We start from the raw sequence: 13048 nt of genomic DNA on the forward strand, positions 1-13048 counted from the left end.
TGTATTGTGCCAGACCTAAAAATATACCACACAGGTGAGAGGGATTGTGCTGATGAGGTGGGTGTGGCAGACAGGTGCACTGCATGAACTGAGAGAGAACTGAGAGATAATGACAGGCAGGTGAACAGAGTGAGCCAGTTAGGTGAGTGAGACAGAGTGACAGGGAGTATGGAGCTACTGGCAGTATGGAGGCAGAACTGTGACACAACTGCTCACACAACTTTAGCAAATAAATGAACAGCTGGCACACTGCCCAGTCTCTCACAGCTTACGAAACAGTACAACGAACAATAGCCATCTAAACGTGGTGTGTGCAAGAAATGCAAGATCCTTTTACATTATTTCAGGGTACCACACTAACCCTAATTATTTATATTTTTTAATCTTTTTTTTCCTCCTTTTTATGAATAATAATTGAAACGGCTCTAAAGACATAACAATATATATTTCTAATGAAAATTGACATTTCATGTAAAAACACAAAGATAAGTGTCTGTTTAAACCTGAAAAAATGAAGCTTCATGTACTTCTACTACAGCGAACCTTTCAAAGGCCATTTTTTGTTCAGACATAGTGAGAAGATGTTGTAAACATTTCTAGAAACAATTGATGCTCTGTCAATTGTATCATGCTTCCTTTTGAATTTCAATTCAAACTTTAATTCCTTCAACTCACTACTTCATTTCTGTTGTGTATTGCAACAGAGTCCATCGACATCACAAAATGACACTAAATAATGAAAGAACAGAACAAAACGCAGACAACAGCATAGAGCAGCTGTGATCCTACATTTCATTGAAAGTCGTGTGTGGTTAATGTTACTGAACCATTCCGGGTAGCTTAGACGCCAACACCAGGATCAGTCACCTCCACTTTACATGTAGTGTCAGTTCTTTCTCCATTATATAATTTAGTTTAGTTTAGTTTAGTTTATTTGCACAGTTGAAAAATATAAAAACATAACATAGATAAATAATATTACAGTGCAGGAAGAGGCAAAAAGCCCACTGGGCTTATTTGAAGCCTCCAACTATATAATATGAAAAGTGTCAAAATACTACAATGAATACATGGAATACATGAAATCATGGATGATTTATCACTCAGTTTTAATCTTGATGAGGGTGAACGTGTGCAGCAGGGGAGTTAGTCTGAGAAGAGATGTCTCTTGAGTTTAAAGTCCGAGGCGTCTTAGTCATGTTTTGCTTTGTAAGTAATTCACTATCAAGGCTTCAATACGTTAAATGCTGACGGATAATAGCCCTTCTTTCTTAGCCACACGCAATGAACATACCTCATGAAGGCTGGGTTAAGGACCATCACCTGTTATGAATCAGAATTAGGCTTTAAACATATTTTTATGAACCATTACCTTTGGAGCAAAGGAAGTTTATCTATGAATGCATTAAAAAGAATACTCACCAAATCCTTGTTGGCTGTGACTTTTGATTTAATTGGCATATATGAGCTGTTGAAAATTGCATGAAATGTCAAAATCAACATCAAATGATTGAATGTTTTTTTTTTCCAGTGAAATGATACACCAGGCATTCTTGAAGAAAACTAAAGCAGAGATCCATCTTCCGTAACCGCTTATCCAGTTAAGGGTCGCGGGGGTGCTGGAGCCGATCTCAGCTGTCAATGTTTTAAATGAACGCTATCTCAGGAGGAAGTTTTATTTCACATAGAAATCTGAAGACTTTTAAAAGAAATCTACACAATGTAATTGCTTTTTTGCCTTTCCTACGTACAAAACTACCACTTGTACTGGAACTAAGTGTATGCATTTTATGGAAATTATGCTGCAGGAATTTTCATGCAAGAATGTTTATGGGGTAACTTTGCTTGGTGACAGGAACAAGTTGTTTCAGAACCTGACGGTCAGTTGTCATAGACGATGGGGCCTGTTGGTGCCCTTGCCACTGTAAGTACACAGAGCCCTCCAGGGAGAATACTCAGCTGAAGGAGAATTTCACCAGTGCTTTTTATAGTGGTGTTGGGAATGCAGAGTAGGATATAGTCATTGAACTGTTTCTGCTGCCATGTTTTTTTCAGCAGTCAACGGTCGTTTAGAGGCCACAAGGGATAACACAGCATAGGCATCCGCAACTCTTCCTTTTGTATGAATACGTTGTAGTTATTTATTTGGAGTGAACGGACACACTGAGAGGAGCAGAGCAGCAGAATTGCTTTTTTCGACCGACGCGGAGGAATGCACTTCTGGAGTGATCACTTTGGCCTTGGCCAGCTGTGAGGTCACGACGGTCCGGACTTCGGTGACTTTTATCCTACAAAGGCCACCAACTTTCTGCATCTGAATGACGTGAAACACTTTGCACTCATTTATATCCTCGTTATCATGAACGGGTCAAACCAGCAGTGTTGTTTGTGCTTGTACTAGTGAGCCCAAACTATAAGCACCTTTCAACTGTAAACGATCATCTGCAAGAAAACGTCAACTAGTGTTAAGGAACTGCAGAACAAGTTGACAGTAGTTTTCAATAATCTTCTCATGCTGTGCATAAATCAACAAGTAGTTTTCATATAGTTTTAGTGAGTAAAATCATAGGCACTGATACAGAATGCTGCACACAGACCAACTGTAAACAGACATATCCGATGGGAGCATCAGAGCTCACTGGAGCAGAGGAGTCACCTGACACCTTCACCACCTGCACACAGGGATTGTATACATTAGCAAATCCAGAGTGAGTGACAGATCTGGCACATATCATAATGCCATGTGAAAATACGTGACGTGTAATGACGTGTAATACGTGACGTGTAATACTTGGTAGATACTGTACTGCGTAAATGGAAGAATTAGGAGGGCACGAGTGTTCAGGGGTCCCTTCATCCATCAAGCACCTCGATTCATGAGTTTAAAAAACTTTTTTGTGTCTTTTCAAGGCGAACCACGGCACCGTGAAACGTCGTGATTGTGTGAGGCTGAAAGTATTTACGCAGCTATTAAAAAAAGGACAATTACGCACTGGCAGACGTCCATTTCCTCCTTCCGCAAACATTTAGAGTGGATCTTTCTCCTTTTACTTGTCATGACAAAAAGATCTGCCAGAGTTTTAGTAGTAATGCATAAAATTAGCTGTAACAGACAACATTTAATTTAAATTTGGGTTCATGAGAAAGGAAGGTCCCCCCAGAACAGTTCCAGTGCTATTAACCAAAGGTTTAAAAAGAAAAAGTAACTATAATTGTCAATTATTAAACCAAAATCTTTAATAACTTCATTAAAATGGCCAGGTAGTTGTTTATTGAGTGTGACACTGCTTCTCTGCCTGTGTGTGTGAGGATGGCGTGACGTTGCTACCTGTCTCTCTGACACACTGCTTTTGCTTGTTCTATTACATTTCTTTCATAGCTGTTGGACTAGACCAGGCACATCATCCACGCCCTTGCTTTCCTACATCATTGTCTGTCATGTTGACATAATGAACTGTCACATGGTGCGACTGCTTAAAGGCTCAAATCAAGATAATGAAAGTAGAGTTTGGTTCAACGCTGTTGGAATGACAGTGTTATTGGATAACAATTAAGTTGTGTTTGTAGCCTACACGGTGGAGTTATTATTACACGGATTTTCCTTTTCCTTTATTATTGTCTTTGTTAAATTGTCCAGTCTAGAGCCAGGGGGACGATGAGGAGGACATGGAGCTGCTGGAGTATCTGCTGGAGGTATATAAGCTTCTTCCCTTTAATACTAATATAGATTTTACGATATATTTTTCATGTTTTGTTGCGTATTTTCCTGGACAACATGTGATCCAACCACAAAAGAAAACTTGTCATTTATAGGCCGTTATTTATGGACACCATTAGAGATAAATCCAGGAGACAGGTTCATATAATGGAATATAATGTAGTTGTATAGCTTTCAAATAATGATTCCCCTCAAGATCAACAATTCATTATCTCTGCTGAGTCAACACACAGGTATGCTTTATTCACTCTTCTCTCCTCTTTTGTGTCTTTCACCTCTTTAAATGGCACTTATATGTAAAACTGACACAATGATAGAAAACCCTTCTGATCAGGCATGAATCTCACCATTGGGTGGCGTCTTATCCAAACTAATGTTAAATTCACTTCCTGATAAAAGTGCACTCTAGATCCTCTTTATCATGAACATAGCAGAGCAGAGGAAACTCGTGGTGAGCTGTGGAGCAAAGAGCTCACGGCAGCTGATGAAGTTACCAGCTCAAGTTATGGATATACAAGATCACATAACATTAAATAATGGCACAGCAGAGCGTATATATAGTTCATCATCATCTACTTAGTGTGTGTAAAATGGCTGCTGTCACTTGAGACACAGCGGTGCTCCACATGCACCTTTTCCTTCTGCAGCCACTTCACAGACAGACTCTGACTGATGGCTGTCAGTTTAAAGCGGTTTCACGTCATTCAGATGCAGAAAGTTTTGGCTTTTTAAGGATAAAAGTCATGTGCAATGTATTCACAGGTTTCTATTGTCATGTTATTATTTTTGACCAGTTGTCATTTTCTGCAAATAAAGCTGGTCAATAGGAAGATCATCATCAAAGAAAGTACTAAGTGTCACAGTTCCTCCAAGTCGGTCCACCAAATTGCGGTTCTGATTATTTTGACATATCTTTAGCTGCTCTGCTGCTTCTGTGTTCGTTCACTCCAAAGATAATGATACAGAGTTTGATCAAGATATTAGAAGATACATTTTGTTCTCTCGAAATACTGTTACACATGCTGGGCCATGCCTTCACCCTTCTGCGACGACACTCCTCCTGTCGGACAGGTTTTTCATGGGATTATGGTCTGACTTGTTTCTCAGTATAACTGGAGTGGAAGCGGATTTACTATCTGATGTATGACACACATCTAAAACACTCATACATATTAACTGATAGTGATGGCAATAATGCTAATAATAATATTTATAATAAAAAGGACTGAATCATTATCCTTAAAATGATTGTAATCGATAACAAGAAGAAGAATTATATTTAAAGTTTTTATTTTATTAATACTCAATCCTCAGAGAAATAACTCATCTGGTGATATTCCTTTGAAATGACTGGCAGCTGTATTCACCTGATATATAGACCAGTTTATATGAATGGAGTTTAGGGATTGAGACAAACTACCTTATTTGCTTTTGATGATTATGGCTTTAAACAACCAATATGACCCTCATATGTCCAAACAAATGTTAAATTCACTTCCTGATAAAGTGCACTCTGGATCCACTTCATCATAAACATAGCAGAGCGCAGAGGAAACTCGTGGTGAGTGTACATATATATATATATATATATATATATATATATGCACAGCGATTTTACACACAAAAACTATAAGATGACGAACTATATATATATATAAATGGCTGAGGTGAACGCCACATGCACCGTTTCCTTCTGCAGCCACTTCACAGACAGCTGAAGATGTCTTGCATTTGTGCGCCAGTAGTGTCATAAACAGCAGTGTGAAGGACTGGTGGAGAGCATGCCCAGACGCATGAAAAGCTTTGATTGTAAATCAAGTTTATTCAACCAAATATTGATTTCTGAACTCTTCCTATGTTAAAACATTAGTATTGTGTTGTTTAACAATGAAGATGAACTTGTATTCTTTGCATTATTCGAGATCTGAAAACACTGCATGTTTTTATTTTACAAGATAAGATAAGATAAGATAAGATAATCCTTTATTAGTCCCGCAGCGGGGAAATTTGCAGATTTACAACAGCGCAGAGTAAAGTGCACACAAGAGACATAGCAGAAGAAGACAAGCTAAAAATAAAAATAAAAAATAAAATAAAAAATAATAAAATGAAAAATAAAAATAAATAAAAACAAGTATTATAAATAAGCAATAAAAAAAAAACAGTAGAAAAAACAACAATAACTGAAATACTATATTTACAGACAGAGAAAAAAACAACAACTATTTCAACTACTTTTAACTTTTTTAACCATTATTGCACAGTGCAATGTGCAATGTATTGCACAGGTTTCTATTGTCATGTTATTATTTTTGACCAGTTGTCACTTTCTGCAAATAAATGCTCTAAATTACAATATTAAGAAGTATTAAGTATCATCAAATGAAAGTACTAAGTGTCACAAGTTCAGTAAACCTACTTAGCTACGTTCCACCACTGATTGTACCCTTCTGATTATTTTGACATATCTTTAGCTGCTCTGCTGCTCTCTGTGTGTTCGTTCACTCCAAAGATAATGATACAGAGTTTGCTCAAGATATTAGAATATTGATTTTGTTCTCTCGAAATACTGTCACACATGCAGGGCCATGCCTTCACCCTTCTGCGACGACACTCCTCCTGTCGGACAGGTTTTTTATGGGATTATGGTCTGACTTGTTTCTCAGTATAACTGGAGTGGAAGCGGATTCTGATGTATGACACATCTAAAACACTCATACATATTAACTGATAATGATGGCAATAATGCTAATAATAATATTTATAATAAAAAGGACTGAAACATTGTCCTTAAAATGATTGTAATCGATAACAAGAAGAAGAATTATATTTAAAGTTTTTATTTTATAAATACTCAATCCTCAGAGAAATAACTCATCTTGTCATATTCCTTTGAAATGACTGGCAGCTGTATTCTCCTGATATATAGACCAGTTTATATGAATGGAGTTTAGGGATTGAGACAAACTACCTAATTTGCTTTTGATGATTATAGCTTTAAACAACCAATATGACCCTCATATATAAATGTACACAGTGGTGAAAGAGGCATTCAGATCATTTACTGAAGTAAAAGTAGCAAAACTACAGAAAACACCAGTACATTAAATGACGTGTTCCTTTGTGTTGTGTTAATGTTTAGTTTAAATATATGTATTTAATTTCCAAGGTCATTTGAAGTAGAGGTCAAATTGGAGTACCCATAATGCTGCAATTTTGGCGTTTTACTGATGTATTCATTGTTTAATTAGCAATTTACTTTTGTTGTTGGTCAAAGTGGGGTTGATTTGAACTATCTATCTGTTTTACATAGTTTTTTCTCCATGAGCATCAAACGGAGGATGTCTGCTTCATACTTTATATAGATGAGCTTTTCACCGCTCAATTTGACAGACGTTACGTTACAGCAAGACGACAAAAAGCGTACGGTAATAACAGCACAACACGCACCAGCAACGTTCAGTGTCCGCCGGCCGTTCTGCTCCTAAATGGGCTTTTTGGTCTTTGTTATGATAGTGTCTGTCCAAAATATGAAGCTCCGGATAGACAGAAATGGCCCAAAGAAACATCTCCATTGACTACAGTGATGTCACCAAAGCTTTTCAGAAAAGTTCAGAGATTTTCAACTTGAAGCGCTCTGAGCGGCCGCACCAAAAAGGCTAAACACTTAGAAAAAAACACTGCTGGGTGCAGAAGTATAAAGTAGCATGAAATGGAAATACTAAATATCACACATTGAGTAAACCTACTTAGTTGCATTCCACCACTGACTGCACTCTTTCATGTATGTCGCCATATGCTTTGTCAACAGATTGGATCGGCTTCCCATTTCAGATAAATGTACTGGAGTAAGAAGTACAATATTTCCTGTGGAAGTAGAGTAGAAGTATAAAGTAGCATAAAATGGAAATACTAAGTATCACAACATTAAGTAAGCCTACTCAGTTCCACCACTGACCACACTCTCTTGTGTATTTTGTCACATTCTCTGTCTACAGATTGCTTCCCATTCACAAGCATCAAACATCCAAGATGAGTTCAAAAGTGATGGTGCTCATTGTCCTGCTGTGTGTGACTGGCATCGGTGTGTTTTGGAGAGAAGACATCTCACTATACTTCCCGCCTCAGGATGAAAGACCCTGTGCTTGTGACAAATGTTTATCTGAAGATGGTCTGTTGTCACAAAATTTCAGCAACTTTGCTGAACCATTTTTGTCAGTAAACTACAATGTCTCATATGATGATTTCAACTGGTGGAGGGTAAGTAGTGACCTTTAAATAACTACAACGTATTAATACAAAAGGAAGAGTTGGGAATGCCTCAGCTATGTTATCCCTTGTGGCCTCTAAACGATCCGTGACTGCTAAAAGTAGTGATTGAGGAGACAACTGGCTGGCAATATCAAAAAAGGCAACAAATGGTGTTTTGAGAAAGTTTGAGTCACCACAACCTCAATGGTCCTTGAGCATGTAGCCTAACTGGGCAAACTAAAGAATATACAGTGTGATGCAGAAACAAGAAAGAGAGCTTAGCGATGGACGGACATGGAGGTGCACGCTTACTCATGCACACGCGTGTGCCCGACCACATGATCCTCCTCGGAGAAATAATAAATAAAATTAACCTTGATTCTCTAGTCTCTATTCATGTGTTCTAACGGCAAGCAATGTTTGATGTTCCTGACAGCACTTACAGAATGGAAAGGGTAACTACAGTTACTACAAAACAATATTGGACAAGATATTCCAGATGTTACCAGCCAGTCTTGATGTTGAACCACCCAGCTCTGACCGCTGCAGGACTTGTGCTGTGGTGGGGAATTCTGTCAATATGAAGAATTCACATTATGGACCTCTCATAGATTTCCAGGACATCGTCATAAGGTACATGAGTTAAGACAGTGGGACAAACATGAATGTTTTGAATGTGACGTATTAAATATATATATTTGTTCTATTTAGAATGAACAGAGGTCGCATCAAAGGCTTTGAAGCAGATGTTGGGACCAGAACAACTCATCATGTCATGTATCCAGAGAGTGCTGTGCATTTAGATAACACCACTCGTCTTGTGCTGTTTACATTTAAAATGAGTGATCTTGATTGGATTATGAAGGCCATCAGCGTAGGATTTTCTGGAAAGTGAGTCATTTTTTAAATTTCAATTCAAGTCAAGTTGCTCCTGTTGAAGTCACCCAGCGGTAGGGAGTGAGGCGGACCATGGGGTGAAATTCGTCTTTCATTTGTGTTCTGAAAAACATTAATCCATCAAATTCATTGCCCCATGCCATATCACTATTTTCCAAGCTACTGTAGCTGGCTGTCATCCACTTTGGCTGTCAAAATTAACGGCTTTGCATAGGATTTGACTACCTCTCTAGTTGAGGACACATACTCCAAACATGACAGCAGAAACATCTCAATATATGCTACTTGCATATCATATTCCTCTGCATTCCCACCACCACTATTGTGGTAAAAAGCACTGGTGAAATTCTACTTCAGCTGAGTATTCTCCCTGGAGGGCTCTGTGTACTTACATGGGCAAAGGCACCAACAGGCCCCATCGTCTGTGACAACTGACCGTCAGGTTCTTAAACAAATTGTGCCTGTCAATAGGCAGAGTTTTCCCTATTAACATTAAAATTCCTTCAGCATTATTAACATAAAATGCAAACACGGAGTTCCAGTGCAAGCAGTAGTTTTTCCTTCATGTAGGCAGGGCAAAAACAACATTTGATTTTGTAAATTTCTTAGTGATATAAGACTTCTTCATGAGATAGGCGTTCAATAAAATCATGTCTGTTTTACTTTTTTCAGAATGCCTGGTGTATCATTTAACTGACAAAAAACAAAGTCATTTGATGTTGAGTTTAACATTTCATGATATTTTCAACAGATCATATCAGCCAAACATCAGGGCCAACAAGGATTTGGTGAGTTTTATTTTAAATGCATTTATTGATAAACTTCCTTGGCTCCAAAGGTAATGCTTCATAAAACGAAGCCTAATTCTGATTCATAACAGGTGATGGTCCTTAACCCAGCCTTCATGAGGTATGTTCATGACGTGTGGCTGCATAAGAAGGGCTATTATCCATCCACTGGCTTCATGGCTTTGGTTCTTGCCTTGCATATTTGTGACGAGGTAGGTTTATTTTAAATTGAGTGAATGTCGTGACACACTGATGATTGACAAGTGGATGCTAATGAGGATGAAGGTAAAAGCAATTAATCTTGTGTCATTTAGCAATAATTTATTTTTATTTTCCCAGGTCCATGTGTTCGGTTTTGGAGCAGACATTGATGGAAACTGGAATCATTACTGGGATGAATTCAGATACAAAACGTTAAAAACTGGAGCACATCCTGGAGATGAGGAGTATGGACTCCTCCAGAAGCTAGCTCAGCATCAAATAGTCAAGTTTTATATGGGTAGAGATTCATCTCTCAACATTTAACGTATTGAAGCCTTGATAGTGAATCATTTACAAAGCAAAACATGACTAAGAAGCCTTAGACTTAAAACTCAAGAGACATCTCTTCTCAGACTAACTCCCCTGCTGCACACGTTAACCCTCATCAAGATTAAAACTGAGTGATAAATCATCCGTGATCTAATGGAGAAGGAACTGACACTACATGTAAAGTGGAGGTGACTGATCCTGTTGTTTGCGTTTAACACCAGGATACTAGATCACGTCACTGTCACAGTAGTACACTGATAAAACACTATAAACATGCTTAAAAATCTACTTTTAAGTAAATATTTGAAAGCAAAATCAAACAGTTTACAGGATAGTACACTCTTTAAAATGCATTTCTTACTTGATGTGTTTTTACAGGGCTTGGACAAAGGTAATTTTGTAAAAAAAAAAATTGGACCATGAATATGCGATATGAGCATTATTTGGCATTATATGTTACGTCTTAAACACTCGGGAACAGACTCTCTTTTGCTCCTTTTAAATTCATGATTAACTACTGTTGAGGTTGGTTTGGTTTCCAAATTGAGGATGTTAGGGCCAGGGGCCTAAAGCTGCCCATCATAACCAAGCGAGCTTCCCTACCACACGTGTTCCTCCTCCAGCGGTGGCCCTTTTAAACAGGACCCATCCTGGAGTACTGCCAGTCCTCCTACACCTATTGCACAAACACATCTAAATCCGTTGATATCCGGCTGTTGGAGAGACCGACTTCTTAGCATGAAATAAGTGATACGGCAGTGGCTAGTGTATTAAGTTATCCTGGCTTTTGTCCCCCTAAGCAGGCTAAAACGGTTCTGCGTGTAGATTGTGGGGGGTGCGTTCGTAGGTTCCTAGGTCAGAGGTCACGGAACAAGCCGTCTCCCAGTGACTTACCACCATTGGGAAGGGGTATCGGTTACGCAGGAAGTCTGCACACCTTTTCACTACCTACGTCTAAGGCCCCTACCTGCTCCACATCTTCTTATTCCTTACCCCAGGTTATCTTCCTTTGTCGAAATCTATAAATTAGAGGTGATCCAAGCGAAAAGCAACTTATCACCTCAGCATTTGTCAGGGCATTCTTTAAGATGTAGTGTTGACGCTGGTAGCAGATTTAATAAGTAATAAGTAATTAATATCAGGATATATAACTAGCATTAATAACTCAAATATGATTGAGAAACCCTTAAATTAGTATATAAGAACAATGGTACTCGGACTTACCCACATTAGTTTAACTAACAGAATTTGACAGAGATTCGGGTTCGATACCCGGCTTCGGCAGTCGATGTGTCCTTGGGCAAGACACTTAACCCCAAGTTGCTCCCGAAGGCTTGCCATCGGTGTGGACTGGATGTTGCATGAATGTTAGTTAGAGTCTGATGGTGGCACCTTGCATGGTAGCCTGTCATCAGTGTGTGAATGGGTGAATGATATGTAATATACTACTGACTGTAAGTCGCTTTGGATAAAAGCGTCTGCTAAATGACTGCAATGTAATGTAATGTAATGTAATTTAATTTGGACACCACCCTATTTTGGAAAATAGGGTGGTGAAACATTTAAACATACAATTTAAACATAAAATAAATGACTAAATGATCAAATAAACAGAATAAAGGGAAGGTAGTTCTCCAATCAGAGGGTCGGTGGTTCGATACCCGGCTTCAGCAGTCGATGTGTCCTTGGGTAAGACACTTAACCCCAAGTTGCTCCCGAAGGCTTGCCATCGGTGTGGACTGGATGTTGCTGATATGTAATGATATGTAATGTACTACTGATTGTAAGTCGCTTTGGATAAAAGCGTCTGCTAAATGACTGTAATGTAATGAGTAAACAGAATAAAAGGAAAGAAGAAAGAAGAATACAATGAATAATGAACCACAACTAAATAAAGAGGATTGCATGTGAACAAGTTGAATCAGTGACTCATATCATTGACTGATAAATTAAATTCGTAGATTGGCGTTTTACATAACATTTTGTTCAAATGATTTAGGCATTGTTTCACCCGACGGCTCTGATGGGCAGATTGGAGGTAAAGCTGCATGGAATGGTGACCGTTCCTCTGAAGGCCTCTGAATCTGGTTGGATAATTGTAGGTGGTTGAATCACACTCTTCCATCTCCCGCTCAGTGGCAGTTGATTCAGCTTTCTCTGATGTCTTCTGAACCTGGTCGTCTTCTTTGTTGAGGTTTGGCTTGAACCGTTCTTCCTCGTCTTCATCTCTCTCAGCAGGAGGCTGAGTCGTCTCTTCACCCCCCTTTGGAGCAGAAGGGGTCATTATGGCATCTTTGCCTGTTTAAGAGTCTGTTGCTCTCAGTAGTTGCTGGAATTAATTTTCAGCACGTTAGTGCATCGCAGGTCGGAGCTACATGGCATATCAACATTAATCTCAACATTTAAGCATCCATCAGTGTCCTGTGTGAAAGACAAGAAAAGGGGGAGAAATAACATCCCCCCTCCCCCCCACTTAATGGCTTTATTCGTCTTGAGAGCAGTTCCTGAAGGAAGTTGCTAAATTTAGATTGTCTCATAGACACTTAGGTTTATAATGTCTTGGTGGATGTCCGCTACAAAGAATAGGGGCTGCTTCTTCGGACACAAACCAAGGCATCTCATCTACATCCCTGAGACAAATGGGACATTGGTCATCCTCTGCCTTCACCTCCATTAAACATCAGTAAAGCATGGGATACCATTATCTTTGTCAGGCCTAATGATCCTTATATTATCACTAAAGCTACTTCTCGCATTCTATTGTTTAAGCGGATATTCACTCATTCACTGTATAATGCCATTGCACTCATGTCTGTTCATTGAGTCAGACTATTCTCCGATCTAACGTGTCTGTGTTCTCAAT

The 13048-nt window shown here is 38.8% G+C and overlaps 1 protein-coding gene across 1 annotated transcript; it reads left to right on the forward strand.

The window, feature by feature from the left end:
- The first annotated feature begins 7750 nt into the window (after positions 1 to 7750).
- LOC129097693 (CMP-N-acetylneuraminate-beta-galactosamide-alpha-2,3-sialyltransferase 1-like) lies at positions 7751 to 10179 on the forward strand. The gene is made up of 6 exons (XM_054606602.1): positions 7751 to 7978; positions 8406 to 8602; positions 8681 to 8860; positions 9618 to 9654; positions 9747 to 9866; positions 9994 to 10179. The coding sequence occupies exons 1-6, from the start codon at positions 7751 to 7753 to the stop codon at positions 10177 to 10179; spliced, it is 948 nt and encodes a 315-aa protein (XP_054462577.1).
- Positions 10180 to 13048: the final 2869 nt, after the last annotated feature.

The sequence above is a fragment of the Anoplopoma fimbria genome, chromosome 10 (genome assembly GCF_027596085.1).
Source record: "Anoplopoma fimbria isolate UVic2021 breed Golden Eagle Sablefish chromosome 10, Afim_UVic_2022, whole genome shotgun sequence".
Taxonomy (NCBI): domain Eukaryota; kingdom Metazoa; phylum Chordata; class Actinopteri; order Perciformes; family Anoplopomatidae; genus Anoplopoma; species Anoplopoma fimbria.

Coding starts and splice junctions, on each gene's coding strand:
- LOC129097693 (XM_054606602.1), top strand. CDS start 7,751: ATGAGTTCAAAAGTGATGGTGCTCATTGTCCTGCTGTGTGTGACTGGC. Junction 8,861..9,617: donor AGCGTAGGATTTTCTGGAAA/GTGAGTCATTTT, acceptor TATTTTCAACAG/ATCATATCAGCCAAACATCA. Junction 9,655..9,746: donor TCAGGGCCAACAAGGATTTG/GTGAGTTTTATT, acceptor GATTCATAACAG/GTGATGGTCCTTAACCCAGC.